Here is an 18591-nt window from a genome sequence, read left to right on the forward strand (position 1 = left end):
CCGAGCGCCAGCATTGGTGTGACGTTGTGTGATGCTTCCTGGAAGAGGGGCTTACGAGGCAATATTCGCCTTCAGGGGCCGTTCTCCTGGCCTCTTTGAAGCATGGCTCCCGGCAGAGCGATTCCTTTTTGCTCCTGCTGCTGAGCCTGGATCAACTCAACGGCCCTCTTAATTCGGCACTTACTGCTTGAGCCATTAGGGTGTGCCTGGGAACACCAGGCACACCCCTTGTTCATACCTTTGGTCTGCAGCTCATAGGCAGTTCATCTGTCGTTCATGGTCCTGGTTCGGGGCAACTCTGTTTTGCTGAATTCAGTTTCATAGAAGCTCTTGAGAGACAGTGGTGGGCAGGGCCAATGGTGAAAAAGAACAAGCCCCAGATCCTGGCATATTTTAGCTTAGAACTCTTATGGCCAGCAATTGAGCCTTAGGGGAGGTATTTCAATCTTTTAGTACAGATGGGAGGGGGGATCGCAAAAGCTGGGAAAACACACAAACCTGGGGAAAGCCAGGAACCACACACACACACACACACACACTTTTGTCTGTCCTGAATCTTCCACGAATCAGCAATCTGGGAACAGAATTTTCTTATCTCTACACACGGGGGTGGCGGGAATAGAAGCACACTCTTCAAATGTTTCAGTTGGCCCTACATCTCGGAATTTACACATATTTAGGAAAATTGGAAGGCCCAAACACTGACATGAACAAGATGATAATGTGTGTGTGTATGTGTGTATGTGTATATGTATATATATTCTTTCTTGCCCTCTTCTCCCTCTGGATCGAGGTGGGGAACATCATCAAATACAAAAATACTTTAAAATACATAAAACTGATTCAAAACATAAAAAACATACTTTATTAAAATAACAGCCAGACATCTTAAAATTTGACTGGGTAAGCCTGCCAGAAGAGATCAGTCTTTATAGCTTTTTTAAATTCAGAAAGACTGTTAAGTTGATGAATCTCTCCCGGTGGGCTATTCCACAGTCTGGGAGCGGCAGAAGAGAAGGTCCTCTGGGTAATAGTTGTCAGCCTAGTTTTTACTGACTGGAGTAAATTCTTCACTGAGGATGGATTGTATGGGAGAAGGTGATCCCGCAGGTAGCCTGGACCCAAACCATGTAGGGCTTTAAAGGTAATAACCAACACTTTATACTTTGCCCGGAAACTAATTGGCAGCCAGTGAAGTGATTTAAAAATTGCTGTAATAGGGTGTACCCATGTCCAATCTGGCTGCCATATTTTGCACTAGAAGTTTCCGAACTTTCTTCAAGGGCAGCCCCATGTACAGCGCACTGCAGAAGTCAAGCCTTGAAGTTACCAGTGCGTGCACTACCGTCTTTGGGCCTACCAACTCTAGGAAGGGGCGCAGCTGGCGTATTCCTTTAAAAGAGAAAGAGCAAGAATGCAATGTCTCCCATCAATACAATTCGTGTTCCAAAACACTTGTACTCCAAACCAGGCCGGTGCTGCCATGCGTTACCTATCAATAAATTGCATGCAGCTATTTATTGTGGCTGACAGATATTTAACTGCTTTATGGGGCAGTCTCATGAATGCAGTGAAACCAGTCAGAGTGTGCATTCATTTGTAGCAAAAGACGACTTTTTATTTTATTTTATTTAAAACATTTCCTAGCCGCCTTTCAGGGCACAAGCTCCCCCCCACAACCCCCAAGGCGGCTTTATACTAGGGTGACCATATGACCGGATTTGCCCAGATTTGTCTGGGTTTTTGATGACGAATCCAGGAGGGGAAATCCAGATTTTTCCAAAGAGCAGTTCTAATGGAAATTAACAAAAATGCTCATAACTCCGTCATTTTTTAATATAAAGATGTGAAACTTGGCACGATGGTAGCTCTTAGGAAGGGCTTTAGTCAAACCAAATTTGAAACAGATGCATTCATCCATTGCTTTTTTAGGATTTTTTTAAAATTGAGGTTTTAAAATTATTATTTTTAAAATCGTAATTTTTAAAGATAAAGAGATGAAATTTTGCACCATGGGGTGTGCTGTAAAATCAGACATGTGACCAGACATGTGCCTCCCAAGCCCATTCCAGATAAACAATCCAGAAGGATACCATGGTCAATATAGCCACTGAGAGGTCCAGGAGAACCAACAGGGTTGCACTTCTCACATCCTTTCCCTGGTGTAAGTCATCAACCAGGGCAACCAAGGTTGTTTCCGTCCCATAACCAGGCCTGAAACCTGACTGGAATGGATCTGGGTAATCAGCTTCATCCAAAAGAACTTGGAGTTGTGAGGCAAGCTCCAGCACCTTGCCCAAGAATTGTAGAGTTGAGACAGGGCGGTAGTTATCCAAAACCGTAGGATCTAAATTTGTTTCCCCCCCCAATAAGGGCCTCACCACAGCTTCTTTAAGGCTCACCAGACCTCACGGAGGCACTTACCACCCCAGAAGTCCAGATATCCAGCCCAGCTCTGGCATATTTCATAAGCCAGGATGGGCAAGGGTCTAAGGGACAAGTAGTAGGCCTCAGTTCTCCAAGCAGTTTGTCCACATCCTTAGGTTGCACAAGCTGAAAAGTATCCATAACACAACAGGAATGTGCACCAATCCCATCTATATCAGACTCTAGCAAAACAATGGCCTCCAAGTTGGCACAAATATGAGAGCGGTTTTATCGGAAAAGTGTCTCACAAATTGTTGACAGCAGGCCTTTGAGATTGTTGTGTTGCAAGGCCTCCACCTAAGAGACCTTTGGCCACCTGAAAGAGCTCTGCTGGACGGCACTGAGCAGATGCAACGGTGGCAGAGAAATAGGATTTCACTGCCACAGATCGCAAATGGATTCTTACCTGTATTTGATCATATTTGTTCCAAGTCTTTCACATTTGCACTCTAGTCGTTGACACAGTTGTTTCACTGCCCTCAGCTCCTCAGAATACCAAGGAGCTGACACAGTTCTATGACTAGGTCAAGGACGTTTGGGAGCGTTCCTATCGATAGCCCGGGTCATCTCATTCCAGGTGGTGACCAGGACCTCGGCAAAACCGCCGGCTAAGCCTGCAGGGAAACCCCCAACAGACCTCAGAAAGCCATCTGGATTCTTCAGCCTCCAGGGGAGGACCATCAAATTTGATCCCCCACCCTTGCAGAGGTTACAGGTCGCCTGAAGGTCAAAACTGATCATCAGATGATGATCCGTCTATGCCAAAGGGGACACCACTGGCTCCCCCACCTGTAGATCATTCCAGCACAGAAGACCAGGTCCACATGTGTTGAGCAAGATCATCTGAGACAGGTCCATGGTTGACATGGTGGCCATGACATCCTGAACAAAAGGAACCCAAAAGGCGACAACCGTAGAAACAAAATAAACCCAATGAATTAAATCGTCATTCAAAAATTATACACACTTGTTTTTACTAGAATAACTATTTACAATCCAATACTAATACAAGTCCACAACAAACTATCACATTAGTGTCGCATTTCATTACATATCAATAGCATTCAATTATACTTAACAATCATTTCAAACCAAATTTAAACAAACATTGCAGAAAATCCAACCCATAGACATCAAACACTTTAATTTAATCACATCAACAGTATATTAAGACCAAATTTAGTCAACAAGGTTCATGTTATTCCTTGTTTCGAAGTATCTTCCTCAAAAATGTTGGTCTTAGTACTCTGTAAAAAATAACAATTCCAAAGTAAACACATTTGGTTAGAGTTACTCCACAGTAACAGCTCTCATTTACTTCTTATTCTTTTGGCTGTTTCACAAGATAAGAACACCGCGAATTGCTTTATTCAGACAACTTATCGCCAGCAGGCAGTGGAAAGCTCATGCAATTTCTCTTTATTAAGTTTTTCAAGGTGAGACCATCTTCCGGTATTATATCTACACGGTATACAAAAAGCTAATTAGCTATATTTTTCCAAAACAGGTAAAAGTCTGTTGCATTGCAAACATTATACTTCTTTAACATTCCAGGAAGTCAACACAAAATTAAGACCTTACATACATACCAAAATCAGTAAACCGTATTTCGCTTCGTCACATTGTTTTCTGTTTCTCAGCTGGCAGACAGCAGCGTCTGCTCAGTTGACTAAATAATGAACCACAGCAAAGATCTCCCAATGGAAACTTCTGTTCTTAAAGTAATATCTACCACTCAGGCTCAAGTTCCCAAGAAAGAAGAAAATTCCAGATTGGAATTTAGACCCCGTGGGCCACTGTATTTAGCCTAAATGTCCACTGAGCCTCCTTTCTAAGCAAGACATTGTCATAACACTGCCAGTTGAAATCCTGAGCCGCTCCTGTCAAGGTACTTTCAGCATGGATATTGAAGTCTCCCAAGACCATAAGCCTTGGGGTTCTCAACACCATGCTTGAGACCCCCTCAGTCAGCTCAGCCAGGGAGACCGTTGGGCAGTGGGGTGGGCGGTACACCAACAGAGTCTCTACCTAATCTTGGTTGCCCAACACCAGGTATAGACATTCAAAACTGGTCAACTGCTGGACAGAGTATCTGATCAGGGGAAGAGAATCCCTATAGACTTGGCTCTTCTTATGTTCTTAAATTAGCAAACGTTGATGACAACCCTTTTATACATCTCACAATATCTATCTGGGGGGGGGGGGAATGAAATATTGCCCCGTCCATCTCACCACAAATCATAACAAATTTATTTATTACATTTCTATACCACCGAGAAAAAAGAAGCTCTCTGGGCGGTTCACAAGAATTAAAAAACACAACAACTAAAACTAAAATTGCTTATTCTATCTGCAGCCTCCTTAGACCCAGGAACGGATGGAAAGTTCTATTTGGTTTGATTTTTATTTCAGATAAGCCCAGCAATTTTGTTAGCGATCTAATAGGCCACTCTTTTCTGGCAGAATCTTGCTGAATATTCTGTTTGGTTTGGTTCCCTAATATTCCATTAGGGAGGTTGTGGGCTCTCCCACCCTAGAGGCCTTCAAGTGTCAGCTGGACAACCATCTGTCAGGGATGCTTTAGGGTGGATTCCTGCATTGAGCAGGGGGTTGGACTCGATGGCCTTGTAGGCCCCCTTCCAACTCTGCTATTCTATGATTCTATGATTCTCCAGACAAAACCAAACCTGACAATGTTTCTTAGCTATGCAGCTTTTTCCTAATGGAGCGTCAACTCCATATCTCAGGACTGCTTGCTGACATCACATTGGGCAAGCCCATATGTCCAATTGGAAGGAGGCTCTCATTGCAGTCATAGGAGCCCTGGCTACTCCATCAATGAGATGCCCTTGGCTCATGCAGGGTCCAGACCAGACCAGCCTTGAAAATAAGTTGATCTCCCCAGAGTTTCTGGAGAATGTTGATAGCCTGGTGTGCCTACAGCCTCATAGCTTAGCCTAGAAGCGGGAAGCAATCTGAAAACATGGAATGGGGAGAAAAAGAGGCAAAAATCTTGAGGTTTGATGAACGGTAAGGAAGGAGAGCATACTGGGTCGATCCTAGGAGCGGAGACGGAAAGGCCCATATGAGCAACCATACTTCTGTAGACGGGGAAAGGTTGAGCCATATGGGATTTCCACTTGTGAAGATTGGGTACCGATTTCTCCCCTGTTCCCTCTGAATTCAGCTATGTGTAAGCAACTATTCACAAATGAAACTCCCCTTTGGGTCAGATCGCACAACTATTTCCGGTTGGGTTTTCATGTAGTCAAATGTCTGTTGACTTCAGTGGGCAGCAAAGTAGCCCTGTGATGGTTCCAAAGGGCAGTCAAGTCCTATAAAGATTTATTAAAAAAAACAAGGAAGCCGTGAGCGCCTGTGGCAATGACCTCTTGCTGTAGGGCACCTGATTGTTTGCCTGTTCCAACATGGATCCAAGTTGCAACAGGTCAGGTTGCTCTGCTGGAGTGTGTTGCATGTCATTCCAACATGGATCAGAGACAATCGTCGCCATTGCTGGAGACCCAGTGTGGTGTTGGGGTTAAAGTGGTGGACTGGGACTTAGGAGACAAGTCCTCACTTGGCCATGAAGCTCACTGGATGACTTTGGGACAGTCACTAACTCTCAGCCTAAACTACCTCACAGGGTTGTTGTGAAGCCACTGGGCCTGTTCAGACAACACACTAAGGCATGGTTAGGCCACGAACCCTTTTGCAGCAAGTGGTGAGTGAGCGTGTTTCAGCTGTGGTTGTGTCGCCACCATGGTTAGGAATAGTTCACATGACATGCTAAGCCATGGTAAGCCATAATGTTCAGCTCAAAATGATTAGCCATCGTGGCTTAGCGTGTCGTCTGAACAGGTTCAATATGGAGATCATTTAGGCTGCCCTGGGATCCTTGGAGGAAAGACAGGTTATAAATACAGTCAACTAACCATTATCATCACTGACAACATCATCATTGGATAGTGCTTTCAAGGGTCAAAGTGCTTCCCGTGCATGGTTGAGTTGCATTCTCTCCACATTTTCATAGAATCATAGAATAGCAGAGTTGGAAGGGGCCTACAAGGCCATTGAGTCCAACCCCCTGCTCAGTGCAGGAATCCACCCTAAAGCATCCCTGACAGGTGGTTGTCCAGCTGCCTCTTGAAGGCCTCTAGTGTGGGAGAGCCCACAACCTCCCTCGGTAACTGATTCCACCGTCGCACTGCTCTAACAGTCAGGAAGTTTTTCCTGATGTCCAGCTGGAATCTGGCTTCCTTTAACTTGAGCCCGTTATTCTGTGTCCTGCACTCTGGGAGGATCGAGAAGAGATCCTGGCCCTCCTCCATGTGACAACCTTTTAAGTATTTGAAGAGGGCTATCATGTCTCCCCTCAATTTTCTCTTCTCCAGGCTAAACATGTCCAGTTCTTTCAGTCTCTCTTCATAGGGCTTTGTTTCCAGACCCCTGATCATCCTGGTTGCCCTCCTCTGAACATGCTCCAGCTTGTCTGCGTCCTTCTTGAATTGTGGAGCCCAGAACTGGACGCAATACTCTAGATGAGGCCTAACCAGGGCCGAATAGAGAGGAACCAGTACCTCACGTGATTTGGAAGCTATACTTCTATTAATGCAGCCCAAAATAGCATTTGCCTTTCTTTATTATTATTATTTTTATTTATTTATATAGCGCCATCAATGTACAATGTTCTTGCAGCCATATCGCACTGTTGGCTCCTATTCAGCTTGTGATCGACAACAATTCCAAGATCCTTCTCGTTTGTAGTATTGCTGAGCCAAGTATCCCCCATCTTGGAACTGTACCTTTGGTTTCTATTTCTGCATTCACTCCTCCCCTCCCCCAACACTAGGCGTGAGGGAAGATGCAGAATGGTTGCTGCTGTTGCCACTTGCAGGGGCAGTGCAAAACCTCAAAAAATCCTTAGTAAAAACGAAAACAACGCTGTGCTACAACCCCTGTCAGTGGTGAGTCCTACCTGTAAAGAAGTCCCCCTGGAGAATTTTGTGGGCATTTCCTGCCCACAATGAGGGTGGAGAATGCCAAGCGGCCATGTGCGAACAGCTCTTCCTTTTAGTGGCACGGTGCCCTGAAAGTGCCCCATCACAAGGCTTTCGGTCACACATTGCTGATTGTTTTCCCTCTAGGTTGACAGCCACCCTGGCCAACGGTTGCCACAATGGCAGGAAAGAAGCTGGAAGGCAAAAAAACGCTGAGCCAAAAACAGATCAAAGACCTCAAAGGCTCCTTCGGGAGAGAGAATTTTTCTGAGCTGGCCAGCAAGCTACAAGAGACCCTCTGCTCCCTGGAGAACATCTGCTTAGACATGGGCATCACTGGAGAAGCTGGAGCTGGCAAGTCAACCTTCATCAACTCCTTCCGGGACCTGCATGAGGAAGACGAAGGCGCTGCTCCCACTGGGAGGGGGATCACCAATACAGATCCCACGCCATACCCACACCCCAAGTATGCCAACGTGGTTCTCTGGGATCTGCCGAGTATTGGTACCCCTAACTTCCAGGCCAAAAATTACTTGGAGCAGGTCCACGCCTCCCGCTATGACTTCTTTGTCATCATTGCCTCTCAGCTCTTTACCTCCCTCCATGCCAAGGTGGCGAATCAGATCCAGAAAGCTGGCAAGGACTTCTACTTTGTCCGCTCCAAGGTGGACGTAGATCTGGAGGCGGCTCGCCTGAGCAACCCATCCCGCTTCAACGAAGCTCTCGCCCTGCAGAAAATCCGGGAGGGATGTGTGAAAGGTTTCCAGGGGAAGGCGGCGGCGGTGGCCCCAAACGTCTTCCTTATTTCCAACTCCCAGTTTAGCAAATATGACTTCCCCCTTCTTGTAGAGGCCTTGGAGAAGAACCTGCAACTTCAGAAGAGTCACTCTTTTCTCCTGGCCACCCCAAACGTCTCCCACCGCATCTTGGAGAGGAAGAAGAACGCCATGGCTGAACACTTGTGGCTGGTCTCAGTAGTAGCCTGTGGCCACCAGGCTGAGCCCATCCCGGAGATTTCAGTTGCATGCAACGTGGACCTCTTGGTCCAGATAATGCGAGGCTACTGCATCAGCTTTGGTTTGGAAGAGTCGGCTTTAAGGAAAGTAGCTGAGCACACTGATCAGCCTTTGGAGAAGCTCCAGGCCCTGGTCAAGTCCCCGTTGGCTACTGAAGTCACCAAGGCCCTGGTGATGGAGCTGCTAGCAGACGCAACCAGCAAAGGACCAAAGCTACCGAAACAGCTGGTGCCGATGGCCAGCCCAGGAATGTCGTTCTCTGTCGTGTACAATGTGCTTAAGACGTTTGTGGACAGCATCGTTGCAGATGCCCACAGGATACTGGTCAAAGTGTTTGTGAGCCACAGGGCCAGCAATGAGTCTGGGCCCAGCAGCGAGTCAGGGGCAGAAATAGCACAAGTTTTGGGGAGCTAAGGATGTCCTGGAGGCCTTCCTTTTTTGGAGGTCAGTCTTAGGGAGAAGTGCTGAAGCAGAGGTAAAGCACAGGGCCCTATTGGCCAAGCATTGCCTGTCTCTGTTGCTGCTTCTTGCATTTGCTCTTCTAAACCACTGCTTTTATTTAAGCGGTTAAAACAGGAACAACCTCCCACCCCCCGCTCCACAATAAATCAACCTACCGTCATGATTCCAGGTCCTCCGACCGAGATGTGAGACAATAAAGAGGTCTGCTGTGCAACCCACAAAACCTTTGTTCAGTAAAACAAACCAACCAACCACCTCTTCCCACCTGAAAGGAGTGTGAATGCTAGGAGCTATGCTCCCAGCTTAATTCGCCTAACAATAAATGGATGGTTCCCCACAGTGCCCCACGGGCTTTTACCAGGCTCCTCCTTCAGGGAGCGCCCTCATGATGCAACTTCTGTCATGCAGCTAGTCTGTAGGACCTCCTCTCCACTCCATCCACTTGACCCTGCCCTGTGGTGGACTCTGGGATCTGTCCATTCTGATGCTCTCTCCCCCTCCGACAGAGTTCCCAGGACGGCGGGGATGATCCCTGAGCCTGGACCTCCTAACTCACCTGGCCGCCTTCTATTTCAGACTCCAATTCAGAACCTGAGACCCCACCAAGGAGCCTGGGCCTCATCCTGACACTGACTGTTCATTACTTTCCACCTGGAGTGAACAGGACTGCTTGCTGTCCTAGGGTCTTAGGACCTGGCCTTATAGAAAGTTTGACTTTGTCCATCCAGCCCATAGGATCATAGAATCATAGAACAGCAGAGTTGGAAGGGCCATCGAGTCCAACCCCCTGCACAATGCCTTCTCTAACTTCTCTAACTTCGTCAGAGTCTCAAGGCCAGAACAGGCTGGTCTCAATTGCTTCTCAATTGCCCCTGGGACCGCCCCCCTTTTGCCTTTTCTGTGCTCTTGCTTACGAGCTCAGAGATGTAGCTGGTGCGGTGGGAATCGCATTGGCTGCAAGGGTTTGGGGGAGGTTGCAGGTTAACCAAGGTTAACCCAGACATGGAAAGGATAATAGCAGAGAAAGGAAAGCTCTGAATTGTGCCCAGAAGTGTATGGTAACCAGTGCAGCTGCTGTAAAACGGGCATAATATGCTCACGCAATCGAGTTCCTGTGAGTACCTGAATGGCTGCCTTCTGGGCCAGCTGGGGGATAACTGACAGGAGCTGGGAAGCATCTGGTTCAGGTTGAATCATCCCTAGGGGGTGAAGGTGAAAGTATTTCCAGTTGCCCCAATAAGAATGGGGACGGAATAGGCCATGAGCATACGTGAAATATGATAGCCAGTCAAAAAGGCCTTAGGGCCAAAGCAAAGATGCATGCGCAGAGAACACCTGGGGAAGTGGACAAGCATCTGTCGGGGATGCTTTAGGGTGGATTCCTGCATTGAGCAGGGGGTTGGACTCGATGGTCTTGGAGGCCCCTTCCAACTCTGCTATTCTATGATTCTATGATTCTAGGGATATCGTTCCTAGGAGGGATAGGGAACGGTGTCATGGAGAGGGATTCCCTTGTCGTGGAATTTTTTTGCTACTGGTCAAACACCAACACGACTTCAGGTAGCGTTCTTAAAGCCAAATGCTTTTTATTAACAAGGCAGAAACACAAAGGTCGGGGAGAGCACTGGACACCGCCCTGAGGCTCATTACTCATATAGGTCTTACATGTAATAGTATTCTAGGGGTGTGCGCCCCGGGATTATCCGGCAACCGCAAACATCCACGAAGCATTCGATCTTCCAGAGCGGAGATTGGCTGCTTCCAAACCCATCGATTAATATAAGAACCGAGATGTGCCCAGTCGGAACTTCTAGAGTCTCCATAATTATCCTGTGTTTGTGTGTGTATAAATTGAATATCTCCATATTTGGAAGACGCTGAGTGGGATGAGGGGCAGCTTTGATATTGACTTCTGTGGCTAACCAGTTAGGAATAGCCACAGCGCTGTCCCTGACTATAGAATCATAGAACCAAAGAATAGCAGAGTTGGAAGGGGCCTACAAGGCCATTGAGTCCAACCCCCTGCTCAATGCAGGAATCCACCCCAAAGCATCCCTGATGCAGATGGTTGTCCAGCTGCCTCTTGAATGACTCTAGTGTGGGAGAGCCCACCACCTCCCTAGGTAACTGGTTCCATTGTCGTACTGCTCTAACAGTCAAGAAGTTTTTCCTGATGTTCAGCTGGAATCTGGCTTCCTTTAACCTGAGCCCATTATTCCGTGTCCTGCACTCTGGGAGGATCGAGAAGAGATCCTGGCCCTCCTCTGTGTGACAACCTTTCAAGGATTTGAAGCGTGCTCTCATGTCTCCCCTCCATCTTCTCTTCTCCAGGCTAAACATGCCCAATTGTTTCAGTCTCTCTTCATAGGGCTTTGTTTCCAGACCCCTGATCATCCTGGTCGCCCTCCTCTGAACTATGTTCTCCTCCAGTCACAGTGTTTGGGGGGCGTGGGAAACACAGGCTGCTGATTCTGGCTGGTGGGGGAGAGGGAGCGTTTTCTGCTCGGACTCATAGAAGTCAATCATCCACTTGTTGCTGGACTGGCTGGCTGGCATGGTGAATGAATGAAGCTTTGTTGAGTAAGTCTTCCGACCATTTCAAAAATCAAAAATCACATCATCATCAATAAAAACAGACAGCCATTAATTAAAATGTAAAAATTAAAATTATAAAACAATGTACAATTCTTATGTAATATATTATTAATGACTAACTGTTAATAAAACCCCTTCTGTGTAACGACCTTTAAGGAAATCTATTTATTAGGCCAATTTTCTAGTTCTTTTTTCCTTATACTGGCTGCTTGAAGAGCAAAAAGGGCAACGCTCTGGGTCACATAATAACTCGAACCACGTAGGAGAAAGGACAATTTATCCTTCGCTGTTCAATTTCTCATGCGTATAAAAAACAAACAGGTAGTTTGAATCTACATTTTGAATATAAACAACATTCAAATAGATAATGAACTAGGTCTTCAATTTCAAGACTGCCACATATACATAGTCTATCTTTCGACGGAATGCCTTGGAATCTGCCCTGTAACATCATAGAATCATAGGATAGCAGAGTTGGAAGGGGCCCACAAGGCCATCGAGTCCAACCCCCTGCTCAAGGCAGGAATCCACCCTAAAGCATCCCTGACAGAATGAAGCCGAGTAAAAGCTACTCAATGGACTCGTTTCATATCAAAGAACAGATATTTTTCTTCTTTAAAATGGAATTTAGATCCGGCTAGCCATTTCATGGCCGTTGAATTTGACACTGCAGCCACAGAGTTTGGGAGCGTGGGAAACACTTACTGGCTTCTGATTCTGGCCGGTGGAGGAGAGGGGTGTGTGTTTCTGCTTGGACTCATAAAAGTCAATCATCCACATGCCTGCTGGGCTGGCTGGCTGCATGGTGAGTGAGGAAGCTTCAACACCTGAGTCAGGTATAGGTAGGCTCTTTATTTCAGTGGCAGGATCCATCCAATAGATCTGAAGGGCACCAGGTTGGAGAAGGCTGGAGTGGGGAATTTTTGAAAAACATCAAGGCATGAATGGATCTGATACAAACTTGGCATGGCTCAAGCCCTCCTTAAGAGCTATAATCTTGCCATGTTTCATCTCTTGATCTATAAAATTATGCAGATGAAAGCATTTTTGTTAATTTTTGTTTCCGGACTAGGCAGAAAGGTAGCCCCCACCTTTTCTTGAGAGTAAGCCCCATTAAACACAATGGGATTTACTTCTGATTAGAGACATAGATTAGGGACAATCTAAGAGCAATTTAAGAGCAGGAAGAAGAAAAATGAAAAGCGTCACTAGCACAACTCCAATCTAGCATCATGAAGGGTCTCCCTTACTTGAGAGTAAGTCAGATCTGCCTGTCTTTGATTTAGGGAGAAGAGGGCAAATTAATAGTGCAATGTCAGCTTTACACAGTGCTGATTTCATTCCATTAGGGGTTTATTCCAGTTTATCTCTGATTTTTCCCCTTTAAAAAATGGAATAAGAGATGTCCTGTTTGATTACAACATTATATAATCCACCCGGAAACTTCCGTCAGTGGCCAGTCACGAGTGTGCTATAAACAGGTCATTTAGAGAAGCCCTATGTGTGCAAGTATCATGTATGATTCCCCAAACAGCATTATTTTCTAAATTGGCCAGAAATGGACTAAACATAGAATCATAGAATAGCAGAGTTGAATGGGCCTACAAGGCTATCGAGTCCAACCCCCTGCTCAATGCAGGAATCCACCCTAAAGCATCCCTGACAGGTGGTTGTCCAGCTGCCTCTTGAATGCCTCTAGTGAGGGAGAGCCCACAACCTCCCTAGGTCACTGATTCCATTGTTGTACTGCTCTGAAAGGTTTGACCCTTTCAGAGCTCTTTGGTTTTAGCAATTTCATTGATACGCATTTCTGGAATGCAAGCCCCTGACTTTGCAATCCGTCCTGGAGCCTCTATTGCAAAAGTCTGGATTTTCCACTCAGAATGAAAATGCACATCGGGGTGGGGAGATTCCCTATTTCAAAAAAGTGCATACCTTCCTGGAAGACTTACAAGATCCAGTTTGTTATTTGCTCTACCTCAGACCCTCCCACCCTGTGGCCTGAGAATTATTTGCTTGGTTTGCCTGGCTGAGTGCCTCAAGGAAGTTGAGTTCCTTGACCTGGGTGCTAATAAATGCAGAGCAAAGGAATTGGACAAGGCAGAAGACCAGCGCTTTGACCCCAGAAAGCAGAACTCCTAATCAGGTGAGCTGTTTACTTTTCTCCAAAGCATGAATCTGGTAAAATACACCTTCGGCGCTAGATCCTAGGTGCCTCTTGGGGCTGGGGTTTTGCATCCCTCGGTGATACGCACCATCGGGCATTTTGCACGGTGGTTGGCAGGAAAATGACAGGCCGCTCCGAACAGTGCTAGCAGAGCCGTTTTAGCTTTGTCATTACTGCTGTCGCCTGGAATCACATGGGGTCAGGTAGTGCTTCTTGAAACGCAGGGCTCCTGTTTCTTCACGCCTGGACCGGGGAGCTGCATGCTGTTCTGGCCATGAGTGTCTGTCCCAGCGAAATGTGTGGCTATGAAGAACATGGGACGTGGTTAATTCAACCCAATATCCCTGGAGTCCTGTACATTTTTGAGCTGCCCGCCTGTCCCTGGTGTATCCCAGCATCGAAGAGGCCCCGAGGAGTTCTGAGACGGCACAGAGGCTGCTAAGGGGATTGTCCTCCCAGTACCAGGAAACCTGATCGGCAGCTGGACTACTGGCTCAGCTGTTCACTTGTGGTCTCACTACCCCTTCATGCAGCTGCATCTGAGGTGCCATTTTTGAGCTGGCAAGTGCTGGGGGTTGTGGAGTCAAGGGGTCTAAGGCCTGCATCTAGGCTACCCCTGGCTCTGTCTGAATTGGCATCTTTAAGAGAACTTGGAAAAACTCCCTCTGGAGCTTAGATTCTACTATTAAGGTGACCAACTGTCCGGTTTCCCCCGGATAACTCCAGAAATTGGGGTGAGGGTGGCAATCCAGGTCCAGGAGGATTTATTCTTTTAATAAATGTCCGGAAAAGTCACCTGGATCGCTGCACGGGAGAGGCCGGTTTCCATACTTCCGGAAATGGACCTCTCCAGATAAGCAATGGGAAGAGCTGGAGAGGCGATGACTCAGAAGACATCTGGGTGGCCAGGCACGGGGCGCGATGGATGGATGTGGTGGCTAGCAGGCACGGCAGCAGGTGGCCTGACCTGGCCTGGCCCTACCCAATCCAACCCAACCTGACCCGACCCTGGAGCCGTGGTCCAGCCTGGTGTGGTGGCCAGGCGAGGGTGGGGTGGTGGCGGACAGCCTGGGCCAGCCTGGCCCTGATTCCGCAGCCTGGCCTCATTTACCCTTGAGGCCAGGTAAGAAAACTATTTTTTTGCCAGTTGTCATTGTTGCTGTCCTTGGGGGACATTTGGGGGGGGGGGGAGGGTTGCATCTCTACTCTATTTTACTTGCAGCAACATCCTGATTTAAGGTAAATATGCTGGATGGGATAGAGACAGGCCTAATGTAATTTATGTAAGCTGGCTTGGGGATTCTTCTGGATCAAAAGGAAGGATCGAAATAAAATAAAAATAAAAATGTTGTGGCTGTTTTCCTAAACTGGGATGCAAAGAGCTGCTGCAGTTACTCCAGTACTGGTACTTGCTCAGTGGGATTTTTGGCTTCTTCTTTCTTTCAATAGTAGTTCTCCTATCCCAAATTGCAAATTGCTTTTGAAGTTCTCCTTGGACATGCAGCATGGTGTGTGGCTTTTTGAGAAACATGTCCCGTGCCTCCTTGGGCACACGGAACTGACTGAGCAATTCTTTAAATGTCAGACATTGATTGATTGTTTGTTTGATTTAAAACATTTGTATCCTGCCCTATATCACTAGGATCTCAGGGAGGCATACAGACAAAATTATACAATATAAAACAATAAATATACACAGCTAAAAACAAATTAAACCATTAATCAAGCCAAAACCAGTATAAATTTAAAAGCAGTAAAAACAGTTAAAACAGTGTGCAAGCTTGGTGAATTTAACCATTAAAGGCTTTGTTAAAAAGCCATGTTTTTACTTGGCACCGGAATGAAGTCAGCATTGGTGCCAGTCAGGCCTCCAAGGGGAGGGCATTCCACAGTCGGGGTGCCACCACAGAGAAGGCCCTCTCCCATGTCCCACTATAGCATATTATTTATTTATTTATTTATTTAGAATATTTATATACCGCTCCCCATTGAAAAATTTCGGAGCGGTGTACAAAGTAAAATGAAATAAAAACGGAATAAAAACAGTTAAAACAAAATTTAAAAAGAAGCAAAACAACAACAACACAGAAATCCAAGGCTGCATGTTAAAGAAAGGCTTCTTGGAATAAAGATGTTTTCAGGAGGCGCCGAAAGGAGTACAAGGTTGGAGCCTGCCTGACCTCCAGAGGCAGGGAGTTCCACAGGAGGGGGGCCACCACGCTGAAGGCTCTTCCCCTGGTGGATTCCACTCGGAGGATGGATCTAGGTGGAACCACCAGGAGCAGGCCCTCGGATGACCTCAGTGACCAGGCAGGTTGGTAAGGGAGAAGGCAGAGCTCTCTCAGGTATCCTGGTCCCAAGTGTTGCGTTGGTGGGATGCAGAGGAGGGCTCCTCCGACAGACCTCAAGTCCCGGGCAGGCATATATAGGGAGAGACGCTCCCTCAAGTATCAAGGTCCCAAGCCATTTAGGGCTTTAAATATCATTACGAACACCTTGAATTCTGACCGGAAGCATATAGGCAGCCAGTGCAATTCCTTGAGGACCAGTGTTATGTGGTCTCTGTAAGATGTACCTGCCAGCAGTCTAGCTGCTGCATTTTGCACTAGCTGCAACTTCTGCGTCATCTTCAAGGGCAGCCCCATGTAGAGTGCATTGCAGTAGTCTAATCGGGAGGTTACCACTGCATGCAGTACTGTGGCTAGGTTGTCCCTGTCTAGGAAAGGCTGTAGCTGGCGGATCAGCCGAAGCTGTCCCCAGGTACTCCGTGCCACGGAGTCCACCTGGGCCTCCAGTGACAAAGATGGATCTAGGAGTACTCCAAAGCTACACACCTGCTCCTTCCGAAGGAGTGCAACCCCATCCAGAACAGGTCGCTTACCCAATTCCTGGACTTGGGAACAACCAACCAACAGAGCTTCCATTTGGTCAGGACTCAGCTTCAGTTTATTGGCCCTCATCCAGCCCATTACAGCCTCCAGGCACTGGTCCAGCACCTTTACAGCCTAAGCTGACTCCGATGACAAGGAGAAGTAGAGCTGAGTATCATCAGCATACTGATGACACCCAAAACCCCTAATGACCTCACCCAGCAGCTTCATATAGATGTTGAACAGCATGGAAGATGGAATAGAGCCCTGTGGCACCCCACAGCTTAATAGCCATGGGGTGGAACAGGAATCCCCCAATACCACTCTCTGGAATTGGCCCTGCAAATAGGACTGGAACCTCCTACTCCCATCTCGCAGAGCCGATCCACTAAGATACCATGATCAATGGTATCAAAAGCCCCTGAGAGATCCAGGGAGATCATCAGGGTAGCACTCCACCCCCCCCCCGGTCTTTCACCCTGAGTAAGTCATCGGTCAGAGCAACCAAGCTTGTCTCAGTGCCATGCCCTGGCCTGAAACCAGACTGAAATGGGTCCAGGTAATCCGTTTCCTCCAAGAATGTCTAAAGCTGCCCATCCACCACATCCTCAAGCACCTTGCCCCCAAAGGGGATATTAGTGATGGGGCAGCAGTTCTCACATACATCTGGGTCCAGGGAGGTCCTCTTCAGGAGAGGGCGCACTGCAGCCTCTTTCAAGTGTAGCTTGGCTTGACTTGTTTGAGTGTGTCTGGATCTCCTAGCCTCTGAAACCATCTTTCTGGAGAGCACCTGCTGGTTTGCATGATCCAGGAGGCCAGGTTCTGTGAGTGCATGGTTGTCCTTGACAGGAGGACACCTTACCCTTGCACTTGCTAGGGTAAGGTGAAGAGGCTGCAATCCTATATTCATTTATCTGGGAGTAAGCTTTATTGAAATCAGTGGGACTTGCAGTTTTCTTTTGGTCCCTGATCAGGATTTCTGTTCTCTGCACTCTGAGGCAGTGTAAATTCAGAAGATATTTGGCTAAAAGGAGGGCATGCTCCTTGTCTAGCATTGTGATACTGGCCATCTGTTCTGGCCTTTCTCTGTATTGGTATTGACCATGGTCTTGTTTACTTGGCTAATGAACCAGAGGTATAATGACATATTTATAGATTAGTTTCTCAATGATAAACTAGAAATTGAAACAAGCCTAGTGAGAAGTGACTGCAACAAGCCTTTAGTCCATTTTGTTCCATGGCTCATGTTTGCAGGGTAACAGTATTTTATACTCTTTCTGAATGCTAGGTTGCTTGTTTGTTGTACTAGGTTTTTCTGTACTTGTCAACTGCTTCATTTGTTCAGTGGTAGCAGTATGCTGAATCTGTGAGTATGGCTATTGGAAAGGTGATGGGGAAAGAGTGTTAAATGTCAGGACTGGTGAGACTATGGTCATCCAGTGAAGGATATGCAGTCAGAAAAGGTATTTGAGGGAAGAGGAGCCTGCTCCATCACACCTACCTATTTTTCCTGGTTTTCCCTTGAATTATCCCACATTGCATGAAAGCTGTTGTTGTTTTTGAGCTCCATCACACCAGCCTCTGCACCTCCGCCCTGCTCCAGTGGGAGGGCTGGGCCGGGCTCTGCGGCACTCGCTTGGGGGCTGCCAAGGAAGGCGGCTCTGCTCCTCCTCATCTTTCCGCACCTCCAGTGGCCGCTCGGAGTTCAAGAAGAATTGCACTTTCCGAGGGGCAAAATACATCACCAAGGGGGCAGGGGAAAGAACCGCAATCACAGCAGGACATAGTCGACATCATCTGAGTCCTTTGCTGCGATAGCAGACCAAAAGGTAGACGTCACGGGAGTCTTTTGCATGACATTTGCCGTGAAAGCACACTATCAGCCTGGTGTGATAGGGCTCTGTATCACAGAGTACAGCAAAAGCTACAGAAGTAGGAATGAGTGAAGTTATTTTCAAATACATTGACTGTCTCACTTGTTCTTTATACCAGTGATTTTAACATTAAGATGTTATGTAGATCAGATTTGTCTTAATTGTGTGCTGTGAAATCAG

The 18591-nt window shown here is 47.0% G+C and overlaps 1 protein-coding gene across 1 annotated transcript; it reads left to right on the plus strand.

Moving 5' to 3' along the window:
• Positions 1-7606: 7606 nt before the first annotated feature.
• LOC134412334 (interferon-inducible GTPase 5-like) lies at positions 7607-8857 on the plus strand. Its single transcript, XM_063146235.1, has one exon. It carries the CDS (start codon positions 7607-7609, stop codon positions 8855-8857), a length of 1251 nt encoding a protein of 416 aa, XP_063002305.1.
• Positions 8858-18591: the final 9734 nt, after the last annotated feature.

This window comes from Elgaria multicarinata, chromosome 21 (assembly GCF_023053635.1).
Source record: "Elgaria multicarinata webbii isolate HBS135686 ecotype San Diego chromosome 21, rElgMul1.1.pri, whole genome shotgun sequence".
Classification (NCBI taxonomy): Eukaryota; Metazoa; Chordata; class Lepidosauria; order Squamata; family Anguidae; genus Elgaria; species Elgaria multicarinata.

Excerpts from the sequence above, each read along its gene's own strand:
- LOC134412334 (XM_063146235.1), top strand. The coding sequence starts at position 7,607 with ATGGCAGGAAAGAAGCTGGAAGGCAAAAAAACGCTGAGCCAAAAACAG.